Genomic DNA, 15,911 nt, shown 5'->3' on the forward strand with positions numbered 1-15,911 from the left:
ACAAATGAATAATAACCATAATATGACTATGACAATCTTCGTTACCTCCTAACCCTGCGGGAGCTCTTGATTGCCGCCTAACCTAACCTAACCTAACAAAAATAACCAAACCTAACCTAACCTTACAAAAATAACCAAACCTAACATAACACCCTAACCTAACTAAACTTAACCTAAGCTAATCTAACCAAACCTAATTTAACCTAAACTAACCTAAAATAACTAAAGTAACCTAATTTATGCTGATGGTCCTTTTTGGCTCACCTGACAAGCTAAGCTAAGCTATCTCAACTTCTATCTATCTATCTATCTATTGCCAGACGCCTTAATCCCGTTCGGGGTGGTCACAAACAATTTGTCTCCACGTCGCTCTGTCCCCCGCCATTTCACTGCCCTACTCCCAACTCACACCCCCCTCTCTCATATACCTCTCCACCCCATCCCTTCATCTCATCCTCGGCCTCCCCCTCCCTCTTCCCCCCTCCACCTCATTCACATACACTCTCTTCATCAGCCTTTCACCCTCCATCCTCTCCACATGGCCAAACCACCTCAGTGTATTCCTCATAACGTTTCATATCACATCCACATCCACACCACAACGCTCCTTTTTATTCTCATTTGTCAGCCTGTCTCTCCATGTGACTCCACAGGCTCCTCTTAAATAACTCATTTCCACTGCTCTCACTCTTGACTTGTGTCCTTCCAGCAACGTCCAAGCTTCACTTCTATACGTTAGAGTTGCTATCAAAATACTGTCATGTAGTAACTTTTTCACTTCCATGCTCACTTCCCTGTTTCTTATCGCTGCTTTCAAAGAACCAGCAACCTTTCTTCCCTGCTGTACCCTTTCAAGCACTTCACCCTCCAAACCTCCATCCTTACTCATCACACTACCCAAGTACTTAAACGCACTCACATTTTCCAATTCCTCACCATCCAACCTCGCTGTACATTCACTGACTTCACCTCTCTCAAAGACCATCACTTTACTCTTCCCTACATTCACCTTTAGCTTCCGTTTCTTACACACTCTCCCAAACTCATCCACCAAGCCTTGCAGCTCCCCTTCGTCTTCACTCAACAGCACAGTATCATCTGCAAACAACAGTACAGGGAGTTTCCAAACACTACCCTCTCTCACCAGGGCCACTCCAACATCCACTACCCTACCTTGTACCTCTTTTATTACCCCATTCATGTACAGATTGAACAACCATGGAGACATAACACATCCCTGTTTCAACCCAACCTCCAAAGAGAAAAATTCACTTAGTTCACCATCCACACGCACTGCAGCCTTAGCACCATCGTACATACTCTTCACAGCATTCAACAACTTCCCGTCTACTCCATATATTCTTAATACTTTCCACAATCCTTGTCTATCCACCCTGTCATATGCTTTCTCCAAATCCATGAAAGCCGCACACAACTTTTTTCCCTTCTCTAGAAACTTTTCTACTAAAGATCTAAGAATGAATATCTAATCGACACAACCTCTTCCTTTCCTAAAGCCTCCCTGTTCTTCTCCAACTAATTCCTCTGTTCCTTCTCTAACTCTGTCAATAAGTATCCTACCATACACTTTCCCTATTATACTATGAAGACAAATGCCCCTATGATTGCCTCATACTTCTTTTTCCCCTTTTCCTTTGTACAAGGGAATAGTTATACCTGACTTCCAATCCTCTGGGACTCTACCTTCCTCCCAGACCAATCTGCTCATCTTCCACATCCATTCTACTACTATCTCTCCCCCATGCTTCAGCATTTCACCACACACTCCATCAATTCCTGGGGCTTTCCCCAATTTAACTTTCTTCATTGCTTCCACAACTTCTATCCTACTGATTTCTTCCTGTCTTCTTACTTTGCTGGGTAGAATGCCATGGTCTCGGAAAAATTTAAGGCTGGCCTTGTTATTTTCAAAAGAATTTTTTCCAATTTCTTGGTAATTAAATGAGCAGCCTGCACACGGCATCTTGGTGGTGGCTGTGGAGTTGAAGCACAATTTTAAAATTAAATATTGCCCTGTGATTGGGCGGCTGAGTGATGTCGGTCGGGTGAGAGCTGAAATTTAAAATATTCATAAAAAACAGAAATATTCATTTGCACACAAAAAAAACACATACAGGCATACACTATATGACAGCACAAATCCACTAGGCATGGTAAGATTGCCCACTAAAAAAAAATGGCAATAAAGTTAATACCTCAAAATCAGTCAAAAGTCATCAAAAACTCCAGAAAAAATACACCGTGTTTTCTCAACAACTCAGAGGCTTCCTCCAGTTCCGAGTGGAAACACTTAATAACACGGGAATAATTAATATTACCTCGATGCTCAGATTATATCCTACCTTGTTGGAAGCAGAACGAGAAGGATTTGAATTTTCCACCCAGAAGGAATCAAAGACTGCGCTTCAAACTGGTAGAATACCATGCCGTGACTTAAAGGATGCCTACGAGTGGCTAAAACAGACCCAGCAGACGCATGTGCAGTCAACGAAAGGATAAACACGTACGAAAACACGCATTTTTTACACAAACTGGCCAAATGAAGATCCAAAGTATGTTCTTTGTGGAAATTTTAATGAAATTCATGGTCCCCCCTGGGGGTAGGGGGGTTTCAAGAATACTCCCCCAGTACCCCTACTTGTCATACGAGGCGACTAAAAGGGTTGGTGGTGGGTTAGTGCCCCACCCCGTAAAAAGAACCAACTAAAAAAGCGAATAAAGTGCCCATTATCCCTGTAAATGTCGATTTGTAAATGGGGTTATGGGGGTTCATTAACATTGTTAGGTGATATACTATGCATTTATGGTGGTAGAATCCCTGAACTGCATATTGGCAACTTGTACAATAATACCACATATCTGTATATAAGGAATAAATTACCTGTTTCTTGGCCCCAGGGTTTGGTTGCAGGTTATTCAGACAAACTCGTGGTAGGCGCCTTAACATGCATAACGCCTTTTCTGTACCACTTGACGCCATTTACACCAACAGAACATAAACTTCCTTCTGCTTTCCTTCTTGACCTTACACTATATGGCTTGTAATTACAAGCTGACGCAGATATTGCTATATAATGAACTCAGCTGTAGTACCCTTCCTCGCCGGACATTAGCAATTCTAAACACCACCCGGGGTTCCCCCCACCTCCCCCCGCGGGTTCGGGAAATATCTGCCCTGAGGGTACTGCCAGGCCAGGCCAGGCCAGGCCAGGCCGCTGCCCACCAATGGCATTTACTAAACACCACTGAAGTTACTTTTGCACTAAGGGTACAAAATCATCAATAAACTGATTTTTTATTAATATTTATTTCAATGTTCCCAAAATACGCCAAAAAAAACCCTGGTGTGGCCACAGCCGCGAATGTCCAAGAACTGTGGCTGAAGAAGGTGTATGGCAAGACCCACCACTTTCTCGTGTTGTATTAGCACTGTGTACCGTTTACACCAATAAACATTTCCATTAATGTTCTCAGTATTGGCAACATTGTCCTGTTTTCTGCAACTTGGCATCACTGTTAACCATATACACTGGTAGGTACAATCTCGCTCCCTCGATATATCTTGCCTTTGATTACATCCTTGAGTATTACATAGGTACTATATGAGTAATGATGCTAAATACTTTTTCTAACCTAAACCTAAAATAAATCTAATTTTTTACTATGAATCTTTTTACGGAGAGATGACAAGATTAGCCTTCGTCTGTTATGATGTAATAAGAACAATCTTTCCATAATGAGAGGTGCAATATCTTCCTCTCTTTCTAATCAACGTGACTCCTTTGCATAAAACCTTGACAGTATCTCATTTACACAAGGAAAGATTACATCATTGAAAGAAGATTGGGGTTTCTTTAAAGATAATTTGATAAGCCCTGGCCTAGGATCATCATTGCCAGTAACCTCGACTGCTCCTTGAAGTCTTGCAACTGCGGATTACAAAATAACTTCCTGTATGTGGTTGTTTGGGTAAATGGCCTTTTCTACTTTCGTCTTTCAACTTGAGAGTGAACTGTATCAGTGGCCACAGTTTCCAGTGGTGTTAGAGGAAGGTAGAGCTTTGGTACAATTTTACTTTCGTACAGCCACAACATTTGAGGCTCAATATACAGTATTTGCCCCAGTGTTTTAGAGACGCCTTGTGCCATCCCGACCATCATTTCAGTCAGAAATAAAACAGTTTGCAGTATACCCTCACGGTGTTGCAAGAAGCCTTACAGATACTATAGTCAAAATCGCTCAGTACAGTACACAAAGATACTGACAGACTGATTGAAATGTTTATTGTAAAAGTATAGAGAGTGTATATAGGACCAATGGTGGTGGGTCATGCCACCTGCAGTAAATATAGTTGAGAGAATATAACTTCAACCCAGACTGATCTAACAGCATTCTAACTAAATCATCATAATCTGGCCGTCTTCAGATCTAGCTATTGTGAAATTGATCTGAACACACCTTCAAACACCATACAGTACCACTTTGTGATTGCGTGAAATATAATCTGACCACCAGCACAAGTGACAGGTGGATGAAATTTATGGTATTCTTTTACCAGTGCGACAAAATATCGAATTGGGGGTCATTCACTGAATTGGCACTTTTAATAGAAAAACATTATAATTTCTATCATTGTACAGGTTCATACACACCTAATTATCAGAAATCGTCAGAAAAATGTTTTTAATATAACTGTTAATTAAAAATCAGGATTCAGAGTGAAAACATACTAATGGTAGCAGGTATTTTCCCTTTAGATCGCCAATACACCTTGATAGACTTCTATTTTGCGTTAATATTGATTTACAGTGCAAGTGTGGTAAATATATTTTCCTGTAAGGAGATGGAAGGAGCACTTTGAGGATTTGTTGAATGTAGAGAGTGAGAGCAGTGTGAGTATAAGTGGTTGGGGAATGGCTGGGAGAAGAAGAGATGAGAGGAGGGAGGAAGAGATCAGTAGGTCGGAAGTAGTGGAAGCAATGAAGAATATTAAGTTGGGAAAGGCCCCAGGAATTGATGGAGTGTGTGGTGAAATGCTGAGGTATGGGGGTGAGATTGTTATGGAGTGGATATGGAAGTTGTGTAGATTGGTTTGGGAAGAGGGAAGGGTTCCAGAGGACTGGAAATCAGGTATAATTGTTCCTTTATATAAAGGAAAAGGGAAGAGAGAAGTATGTGATAACCATAGGGGTATTTGCCTTCTTAATGTGACTGGTAAAATATATGGTAGAATACTCATTGATAGGGTTAGGCATATGACAGAGGAGCTAGTTGGAGAAGAACAAGGGGGATTTAGGAAGGGAAAAGGGTGTGTAGATCAGATATTTGTTCTAAGATGTTTAGTGGAGAAGTACCTAGAGAAGGGAAGGAAAGTGTATGCTGCCTTCATGGACTTGGAGAAAGCTTATGACAGAATAGATAGGCAAGGTATGTGGAAGGTATTAAGAATATATGGAGTGGAGGGGAAGTTGTTGAGTGCTGTGAAGAGTATGTACAAGGGAGCTAGGGCTACGGTGCGAGTGGATGGTGAGCTGAGTGAGTTCTTTTATCTCAATGTGGGACTGAAACAGGGGTGTGTGATGTCTCCATGGCTGTTTAATATATATATGGATGGGGTTGTAAAGGAGGTGCAAGGTAGGGCGGTGGATGTGGGGGTGGCCCTAATGAATGAGGGTGAGATTTGGAAGCTTCCGGTGTTGCTGTTTGCTGATGATACAGTATTGTTGAGTGAAGATGAATGGGAGTTGCAAGGTTTGGTGAATGAATTTGGGACAGTGTGTAGGAGGAGGAATCTGAAAGTTAATGTAAACAAAAGTAAAGTTATGGTGTTTGAGAGGAATGAAGTCACAGAGTGTGCAGTGAGGTTGGATGGTGAGGATATGGAGAATGTGAGTGCATTCAAGTACTTGGGTAGTGTGATGAGTGAGGATGGAACTTTGGGGGATGAAGTACGTGAAAGGGTACAGCAGGTAAGAAAGGTTGTTGGTACACTGAAAGCAGTGATGAGAAATTGGGAGGTGAGTATGGAAGTTAAGAAGTCACTGCATGATGGTATTGTGATCCCTACCCTGACCTATGGAAGCGAGGCGTGGACCTTGCAAGAGGGGAACAAGTCAAGAGTGAGGGCAGTGGAAATGAGTTACTTGAGAGGAGCATGTGGAGTGACGTGGAGGGACAGGTTGACGAATGAAGAAGTGAAGGAACGTTGTGGGGTAGATGTGGATGTGGTTGAAAAGATTAGGAGAAACACACTGAGGTGGTTTGGACATGTGGAGAGAATGGAGAATGAAAGACTGACTAACAGGGTGTATGTAGGTGAGGTGGAGGGAGGGGTAGACCGAGGATGAGGTGGAGGGATGGAGTTGAGAGGTATATGAGGGAGGGGGGGGTTAGTTGGGGGGAGGGTAGTCGAATGGTGGGTGACAGAGTGACTTGGAGGCGTTTTGTCTGCGGCCACCCTTTGCGGGATTAGGGCGTCGGGCTATAGATAGATAGATAGATAGAAATCAATATTTATACAAACTAGAAGTCTGCGAAGGCGAGTTGTTGAGCTAAAGGCAAAACACTTCCACTACTTTTAGCAAATTTTTGTTCTGATTCCTGATATTTCATTAACAGTTAAATTAAACACAAAATTTTAACCAGATTTCAAATAATCAGGTGTGCGTCAACTGTTTGGTGAAAAAAATGATATTTTCCAATTAAAATTGCTGATTCGGTGAATGACCACTGATTCGGTATTTCATTGCACCCTTCTTTTAGTGAAAGTATCTACAAGGAAGATTTCTTAGAGTGATTGAATCTATACAGCAATCCTTAATTCCCAGAATTTAATAGCTGTATGAAAGTAAAATAATGCCTTAGCTTTTGGAAATATTTTCAAAATCATAACTTTTAGGACAATTGCTGGCAATTTCTTTTATGATAATGCATTAATCTTTGCTTTCTGCATACTCCATGTAACTGGGCAATGATGTTAATTTTTTTTAATGTAGTAGGAAATGCTTGAAAGCCTCACACCCCAAAATTTTTCTTAACCCAACACTTGTGGAAATGTAACAGTTAATATTCAGACTAGTCTTTGAATATGTGTATGCGTGTGTGTGTGTATGTGTGTGTGTGTGTGTGTGTGTGTGTGTGTGTGTGTGTGTGTGTGTGTGTGTTTTACGTGAATTTGGCCTTTACCGCTCTTTTATGTACCTGTAGTTAGAAGTTTTACCGGTGTAACAGGTTAAAGTTTGTAAGATACCAGTATTGGAACTAGTACCATAGTGTATATACCATTCCTCTGTTTTATTTTAAAAAAGCTAATATGAATGAAAGATTTTTCTCTTGTCATATACTGTACTTTAATCCCAAAGGGGTGGCCATAAATGGTCTTCATATTACCCTGTCCTCTGCTGTCAGGCTCCCCTTTCTTCAACTTACTCCCCTTTCTCATATAGCTACTGTACAGTACCTCTCCATCTCATCTTCTGTCTCTTCCTCTCCCTCCCCCTCTCCCTCTCCCTCTCCAACACCTGACTCACATTCTCCTGGTCAGTCTCTCAGTCTCCATTCTTTCCACATGGCTAAGCCTTCTCAGAGTGGGTATTTCTCATTAATACTTTCTAGCACATCCATGGCAACATTATTTAATTCTCATGTGCAAATTAAACAAAAATAATATAGTACTTGGAATGATGCATATACAGAATGCGTACCGGTAGTTGAAAAACAACTGCCTTTCTTCCAGTGCACACCCCCCTCTTGTATATCCCTCCTCCCCATGCCTCTCATCCTCATTCTCCTCTTGCTCATCCCCATTCACACCTCATGCACATGACACTCCACATTACTATTTCCAAATTATCATGTCATTTCTAAATTATTATTTCTGCATGGTTGTTCAGTTTGTATGTGGATGGAGTTATATAAGAGACACAAGGTAGGACAGTGGATGTTGGAGTGGTCCTAATGAGAGAGGACTGTGTTTGGAATCTTACTGTTCCGTTGTTTGCAGATGATACTGTATTGTTAAGTGACGATGAAGGGAAACTGCAAAGCTTGGTGAATGAGTTTGGGAGAGTAAGCAAGAAACAGAATCTAAAGGTGACTGTAGGGAAGAGTGCAGTTGTGGTCTTTGAGAGAAATAAAGTCACTGAATGCACAGTGAGGCTGGATGTTGAGGAAATGGAAAATGTGAGTGCATTTAAATACTGTACTTGGGTAGTGTTTAAGGATGGAAGTTCGGAGGATAAAATGCTTGAAAGGGTACCATACAACAGGGAAGGAAGGCTACTGGTTCATTGAAAGCAGTGATAAGAAATAGGAAAGTGAGCATGGAAGTAAAAACATCACTGCGTGATAGTACAGTATTGTGATACCAACTTTATGTATCGAAGCTAAGCTCGGACCTTGTTGGAAGGACACAAGTCAAGAGTGAGAGCAGTGGAAATGAGTTATTTGAGAGAAGAATGTGGAGTTAGCTTATGTGGAGAGACAGTCTGACAAATGGATGTGGATGTGACAGAAAGCATTAGGAGAAGTACACTGAGGTGGTTTGGGCATGTGGAAAGGATGGAGAGTGAGAGACTAACGAGGCGAATGTTAGTGAGGTGGAGGGGGAGGAGGGAGGGGGAGATCGAGGATGAAATGGAGGGATGGAGTGGGGAAGAATGTGAGAGGGGTGGGTGTAAGTCGGAGGGAGAGCGTCAGAATGGCAGAGGACAGGGCGACATGGAAGCGATTTGTTTGTGGCCATTCCTTATTGGATTAGGGCATCTGGTTATAGATAGACAGATGATAGTTCCTATTGCAAAACTCTTGAGTTGGAAAGGGATATAATTTATGCATTTCAGTTTGAATAATTGTTGTTGCCAAATGATTCTTTATCATTTAAAATGTAGTTTGGGTGTAGGTCAGCTTCATATCCTTAACTCCTCAGTTTTGGAGGTTTTAAAGGCACATCTGATATGGAGATATTCACTTACCACAAGATTTAGGAGAGAGAGAGAGAGAGAGAGAGAATAATGTTACATGTACTCCACCCATAACCACCTGTGGTACAAGCATGAGAATACAGTATACACCAGCATTTCACCTGTAATATAAGGATTAACTTCTGGATGGCAGCAACCCAGGCTCAGGTCCTCTATGTTCCGAAGGGGGTATTATGAGCTTTCTTTTTTTTCTTTTCTTGTTCTTTCCTTTTTTCTTAATACAAAAATATCCATAATATTTACTAGCCATCTGTGTGAGTTCACAAGGCCTACCAGATTCTACTGAGTAATGTAGTGGTACTAATAACATGCCATTTGTGAATAAGCTGATGTTAACCACCATCCCTGCTTAATTGATTTGTACTGTTGTGGCCTGGCCATGGGTCACTGCATCCAACTAGGAGTACAATACCATACTGTACTTTGTTTGGAGAACTAAATGCATTAGTTTGAATGCTTTTAGTGTTATGGCATCTTTTTATTTTATACTGCTGGCAAACAGTTGTATTCAGTTTGTTGTGGAACCGGTATATATACTGGTGGTGGCCAGGCCTGGGTCCTGACACCTGGTCATGGGTATTATGGCACCATTCATTGTATTTCAGTAGTTAAGGAGAACCTCATCCATACTAGTCTGTTTTTGTATACATGTTATTAAGATTCTTTTATGTTTTATTTATGCATCCCATGTTTGTGCTCAAAAGACTTGAAGAACATACAAGGGATCAGTAAAATGTAGTGCGGAAAATAAATCACTAAGGAGAAGGTATTACGGAGGTTCCTTATTTAACGAGGATATAGGCCTTTCTGTAATGATGTATTGTAATGGTGTGCGTGTGTGTTTGTATCAGGAGGCTGTTCCGGTCCAATAGCAGGAAGATGGGTGATGGAGAATACCCAGTGATCCTGTGTCACGGCCAAGCCAAGCATGAAGTCACTGTGTCGCCGGAGATGACCTTACATGATTTTATGGTCAAGGTTAGTACTTTATATTGCAGTTAGCTATAATTTATAAGAGTCATGTGTGCTCTCAGCTTGAATATTGCTCACCCTTGTGGAATGGTTGTGGAGAGGTTGCATTAAGACAACTAGACAAAATTCAGAATAAAGCTGTTAGAATCATTAACAACCCTGCCATTACATATAAACTACCTCCCCTGCAAGTAAGAAGGAATGTTGCCTCCCTTGCATTATTTTACAGATATTTTTTTGGCAAATGCTCAGACGAAGTTGCGTTCATGGTGCCACCTCTCCATGCCTTCCCTCGTGCTACACGGGCATCTGGTAGCGCTCATGACCGGAATGTCACTCAACCATATTGCAGAACTTCTGCCTATCAGAATTCTTTCATTCTCCGAACTGCATCTCTCTGGAACTCGCTTCCCCAGAGTTGTTTTCCTCCATATTTCAACCTACAACTGTTCAAGTCTAACTGTTACAGATATTTTATGAACAGAGGACACCAGTAATCTGGTGTATGGATTATTTTTTTTTACCCATTTGTTTTTCCTTCCTCCGTTCAGTTATTTATAAAAAAAAAAAAAAAAAAAAAAAAAAACTTGCCTCAAGAGTATCCCTTTCCTTCCCACAGTGTTTGTGTAGTCAAAATTGGTACTAAAATCTGTTCAGCTCTTCTGCTATTTTATCATTGCTGGATTCATAGACACTTGAGTTTGATGTATTGCCGTGAGGTACGTATTTTCATTCATCTTTCGTTTTGTTTTTCTTTGTTTTGTCTATTTGTGAAGGTTCCAACATGCTCACATGCGTCGGTCTTGGTCATTTAATAGTGGCTCTCCCATGCTGCTCAATCTCTGGCAGCTTCCCTATTTAGTCCCTTATCCCTGAGGTCACACGCAGTGACCTCGTCCTAGGTCTTTTTTAGTCTCCCTCTAGCTTCCCTACCCCCAACATTATCATTTCTCATTTGCTGCACCCAGTTATCGTCCCCCACCTGCTCCACATGCCCAGACCAGCTCAATCTTCCTCTCCTCATCACAACACCAATACACTCCAGTCTCATCCTACCTCTCAACTCTTCCATTGTAAACCAAGCCCCCCCTATGCCTCGCCCTTAGGGACACACTGCACATCCACCTAATCAGTGCCATTTCTTTGAGTGATAATATGCACTTTGTCCACTATGTTTCATTGAAGCATCTGTAAGTCCAGTAGTGAGTAAGAGGCAGGAGTGGCATTTGTATTTGACTGAACCTGTGGCATCATTACAGTTCTAGAATAAATACATACACAAACACACACTGTGTGAAACATGCAGACAGCCATACAGTAGTGTACAGTATGTATTCATTCATACACTTGCATAGTACCACAACTATGTCATATGTGCACTGACATCATCACAGTGGTAAAGGAATATCATCATTATCATCATCATCTAGTCCTGTGATGCCCCGTGAGAAGCATAGGAGCCCCAGGCCAGGCAAGTTGGTCCTGACATTTAAGATGAGAGTGACCAGCCTCATTCATCCTTGAGTGGCATTACATGAGCAGTAGACCCCAACCATCCCTTGGACATAAACTTGCACAGGCTCAGTCCGATAGGAGTGCCTTTATTACCCACTAAACCACTGGACGCCATAATCTAGTTACAGTATATGGGTATCACCCAGTGTAGTAAATGGTTTCCTGGTGTACAGGAAACCATTTGACTTGTTATTCAGTGTAGGGTCACCCATGGGCAGAAGGGAGGGGAAAGAATGAAGGAAAAACAGACAGAAGAGGGTGTGTAGAGTCATCCATAGGCATAAGGAAGAGAAAAGAATGAAGGAAAGAAAGACAGAAGAGGATGGAAGGAAAGAAGGAAGGAAGAGGGGAAAAGGCAGTCACCTGAGAGCAGCACTACATCAAGTGAGTGGATGGAGAGTGCCCCCACAGTATCCTGAGGAATATACCTCCACACACACACACACACACACACACACACACACACACACACACACACACACACACACACACACACACACACACACACACACACACACACACACACACACACACACACACACACACACACACACACACACACACACACACACACACACACACACACACACACACACACACACACACACACACACACACACACACACACACACACACACACCTAAATAAATCACATATGAGGTCACTGTTATCAGAGGTGATCCTGCATGATAGCACTAGTAGCAGTTGCAGCCACAGGTTCATCTTAATGTGAACCCAGAAAAGTGCAGGCTTCTCTTCTCCAGTACTTCACTATCATCCTCTTGGGGGATAGGGAGTGAGTTGAGGGATGTCTGTGTAACCTGGGATGTCTGTATAGAGGCATCCCTCTACTGCAACATTTTGGGCTTACAACCCCTCAGTCATGAGCCAAAAGAATGTTGATCACTTAAACTTGTGCTACTTACCAGTAACTAATTTTTTGCCTAGTCTGTATGTGAAAACTGCCTTGACTGAATATGATAATGAGGATATGATGATGACCGTGATTTTGATGATGATGGCGATGTTGATGATGATCATTATGTTGGTGTTTATGATAATGATTATGGTGAAGACCATACATAAACAGTTTCGTGTCAACAGGTAGAGGGCGTGACACACGTGCCACACACCAGCCAGAAGATACTGTTCAAGGGTCGTAACCTTACGGATCGCGATGCAACTCTGTCCTCACTCTCAGTGGGCTGTGGTGCCAAGCTAATGATCTTGGGCAAAAAATTTGACCCACTGGAAGACACGGGATACCAGGCTGTGGCTAAGGTGAGTTTTACTTTTATAATGTAAAGGTAATATGAGGCATATAAGTATGGTTGGTTATCCTTGTGAGAGTGAAGAATCTGAGAGCTTGAATGGTGTGTAAATGAGTCTGTGGTCCAATTAGTTGGGCATGCTGTTGATTTGTTCTCTACTTACATTTTTTTTTTTTTTTTGGACTCTTATTTTACCCCATCCTTAAGTAGGAAAAAGAGGTCAGGATGGTAATCACTTTATGTGTTGGTGCTGTAGAGGGACATTTTCAGGTGGCAGTACTGATATAAACAGTATATGGGAAGGCTGCTACAGTGACTGGCTATACAAATGTCTCTCCATCCCTTTCCCTGGAAAGGTGGATGGTGGACTGTAGGAGAAGGGCAACTTTAGCATGAACCTGGGTCCACAACAACTGTATGTGCAGCATTGTGTGATTGTTGCTGAATATGGTAGCAGAAGGAATGTGTGAGAGTGCAAGGTGTGAAAACTGATGAGGCTAGGAAGTTGACAGGGGATTCAGATATGGATTAATAATGTACAAAAAAGTACATGGCATATATTTCATGGAAAACCTTTATTATAGCTATACTACAGATGTGTGGGTGTGTGTTATTGACATACTATTGACTAGTTCTTCCTCTGTTGCATTTTCCTCACTTTCTGAACGCTAACTCACCCCATCTTTGTGTGGGAAAATGTTATGATGATGATAAATTTGGTTTACCAATTTACCTCATCTACAGATTGACCAGTCAGTCAGTCATGTGGAAGAGACACTACATCGTGGAGTTGTGCCAGAGGTTGAGAGTATTGCGGGAGGCTCAGTGGATGGGAGGCAGTGTGGGGAGGCTCTGGGCCGTCTGCGAAAGAGTCTACTGGGGGTTAATGAACAATTTATGAGGCTTTTAGAACAGCTGGATGGACTGCAGTTTGAGGTACAGTAATCCCACACTAGCTGCTGGTTTTGACATGCTGAGAAGAGGGGGAGAGTGACTGGTTAAGAAGGGTCACAAGTATGAATGTAGAGGGAAGAATGGCCAGTGGTTAACTGAGTAAAACTTTGGATGATGTCTCATGTGGAAACATCTGGGTCAGGAGATTGAATAAGGAAATGGCTCAAAATAAAGGCATTGCTGAAGGCAGTGAACAGGAGGCAGTGTGGGGGGAAGCTTTGGGCCATCTGTGCTAGAGTCTCATGGGGCATAATAAACAGTTTATGAGGCTTATAGAACAACTGAATTGACTGCAGTCTGAGGAACAATAAAACTACACTACTGTATATTAACTTTTAGGATACTTTATGGCAAAGAGTAGTAGATTTAGGGGGACCAGAGGGTCTCTGATACCTAACAGACAGAACAAACCAGCCATAGTGTTCTTTGGTACAACCAACACTGGCCATAATAACAGAAGAGCTGCCATATATTGATGGGTTGAAGAAAATGGAAATAACAGTAGGGTGGGGAAGAAAAAAAAAGTGAACCCATCCTCCACACCTCAATTCCTACCCTGGGATGGGCTGAGGTAGGAATCAGAGAGCTAGAAAAATATATATATAATTGTACGTGTCAGGTGGGGTTGGTGGAGGATTAGTGCCCCTCCCTGTAAAACAATTAACTCTAAGCCATTGGCCACCCTGTCTGGGATATATGGCGTCTGGCAATGATGATGATGATGATGTATAGAATAAGAAACTAACCAAAATTTGCCCAGTTAAAAGGGCCACACTCCAGTTCACTCTTCATTGAAGTCCCCCGGAATCCTTGTTCTGCCTGTTGTTTAAGGGTTAAATAATGTGGTGTGCAGCAACTTAGCATATGGCAGTCAGGGACCAGGCAACTCAGTCCAGACATTTAAGGTGAATATGACCAGTTGATTACCTAAGAGGGAATCATGTGAGCAATAAATTCTCAGGTATCAGCACTGACTTCACATCCCTTTTGTCCTTATCCATTACAGGAGACTCAGCTGCAGGCACGACAGAAGAGGAAATCAGTGGTGAAGAGAATTCAAATGTTAATGGAAGAATCGGATCAAGTTCAGGAGCACATCAGTCAACTAAGTCTCAGATATTCCTAGTATACCCTTGTCCTGTCATTAGTAAGTGTTTATAAGGCAGGTAGCATTAACTTAGAAGAGAATGAACAAAGAGAATGAGCTAATGTGGTGTCAGCTAATAAGTATGTATATTTAAAAGCAATTCAGTAAGCTGTCATTATGTGTTGCCTTTTTTTAAGTCCTTTTTTGCATTTTACCCAGATTAGAAAATGACTTGCCATTAAAGTTTCATTGGTATCCATTGAGATGATGTGCTAATTTTACCTGGTGTTGAAGAGGGGTATGTTCATGTGGCAGCAGTGATATTGCCAGGCAGCTCTGCTGTCTGGCTATAGAAATGTTCCTCCCTGGAAGGAGGACGGTGGACTGCAGCACAGGGGTAACTTTGGCCTGTGGTTTACTAGGTTTTCATTCTGATAAACCTGGGGTCACAGCTTCTACTGTTGCTATTACTGCTGCCACTTCTACTACCAATTTCCTGATTTGCTGTTGTTGTCTTATGAAAAAGTTGTTATTTTTGGCAAACATCCCTGACATAATGAAGACTTAGCATAATGGTATTCCCTCCAGTTTACAAAGCCAGGGCCAGTGAATGCCACATGCACTTTAAGGCAGGAATGTCTAGAGTGTGTGAGACTGAGGTTGAGTTCACAGTGAGATTATTATATTCCTTTTACTTGTCTTGGCACAAAATTACAATCTCACTCGTGACTGCTGTGTTGTAACAGCAAATTAACACTAGAGTAAGGGGCTAGTCACAAAATAATTCTATGGAAAGGATGTACAGCTATAGCATTGTCTTTCAGCTACTGAGCTACATAAAATAAGCTGCAAAAGGATGTAAATTTGGCCAAGTTAAGATGAAAGAGCTTTTGAAAGACCATGGAAGGTGACGGACAGCTCTTGCCCGCGGTTTTGTTTGCTGAAGGGAATAACTTACTGATTTTTGCTCTTGTCCATACATTAACTCAGTGAGGAAGAGGTGCTGGAGCATCTCTGAGGCTCATGAGAATATGGCTCTTTTCCTGCTGTATTCTTAAAACAATGTATGAAAGTTTAGATAAACCCTACGTTTTGTACAGTCATATAACT

The 15,911-nt window shown here is 41.8% G+C and overlaps 2 protein-coding genes across 3 annotated transcripts in view; one reads left to right on the top strand and one right to left on the bottom strand.

Annotated features, from left to right (window-relative positions):
* The window catches only part of mRpL15 (mitochondrial ribosomal protein L15), a 70,615-nt gene extending 67,479 nt beyond the window's left edge, over positions 1–3,136 (bottom strand). For both annotated transcript variants that reach the window (XM_080285832.1, XM_080285831.1), the window contains exon 1: positions 2,903–3,136. In XM_080285832.1, the coding sequence (XP_080141958.1) occupies positions 2,903–3,001 (99 nt within the window). In that variant the 5' untranslated portion in view covers positions 3,002–3,136. The remainder of the gene's footprint in view (positions 1–2,902) is intronic.
* A 790-nt stretch (positions 3,137–3,926) lies between these two features.
* On the top strand, positions 3,927–14,927 carry LOC145416989 (BAG family molecular chaperone regulator 1-like). Its single transcript, XM_080285833.1, has 5 exons — positions 3,927–3,990; positions 9,854–9,980; positions 12,594–12,770; positions 13,505–13,696; positions 14,721–14,927. The coding sequence occupies exons 1-5, from the start codon at positions 3,977–3,979 to the stop codon at positions 14,838–14,840; spliced, it is 630 nt and encodes a 209-aa protein (XP_080141959.1). The 5' UTR covers positions 3,927–3,976; the 3' UTR covers positions 14,841–14,927.
* The last annotated feature ends 984 nt before the right edge of the window (positions 14,928–15,911 follow it).

This window comes from Coenobita brevimanus, chromosome 108, assembly GCF_032717465.1.
Source record: "Coenobita brevimanus isolate Jiangsu-jjx chromosome 108, ASM3271746v2, whole genome shotgun sequence".
Lineage (NCBI taxonomy): Eukaryota > Metazoa > Arthropoda > Malacostraca > Decapoda > Coenobitidae > Coenobita > Coenobita brevimanus.

What these genes read in the sequence shown, in the direction of transcription:
- LOC145416989 (XM_080285833.1), top strand. An exon ending in TACATGATTTTATGGTCAAG is followed by an intron (nt 9,981 to 12,593) that starts GTTAGTACTTTA and finishes TCGTGTCAACAG; the next exon opens with GTAGAGGGCGTGACACACGT. An exon ending in TGGATGGACTGCAGTTTGAG is followed by an intron (nt 13,697 to 14,720) that starts GTACAGTAATCC and finishes TATCCATTACAG; the next exon opens with GAGACTCAGCTGCAGGCACG.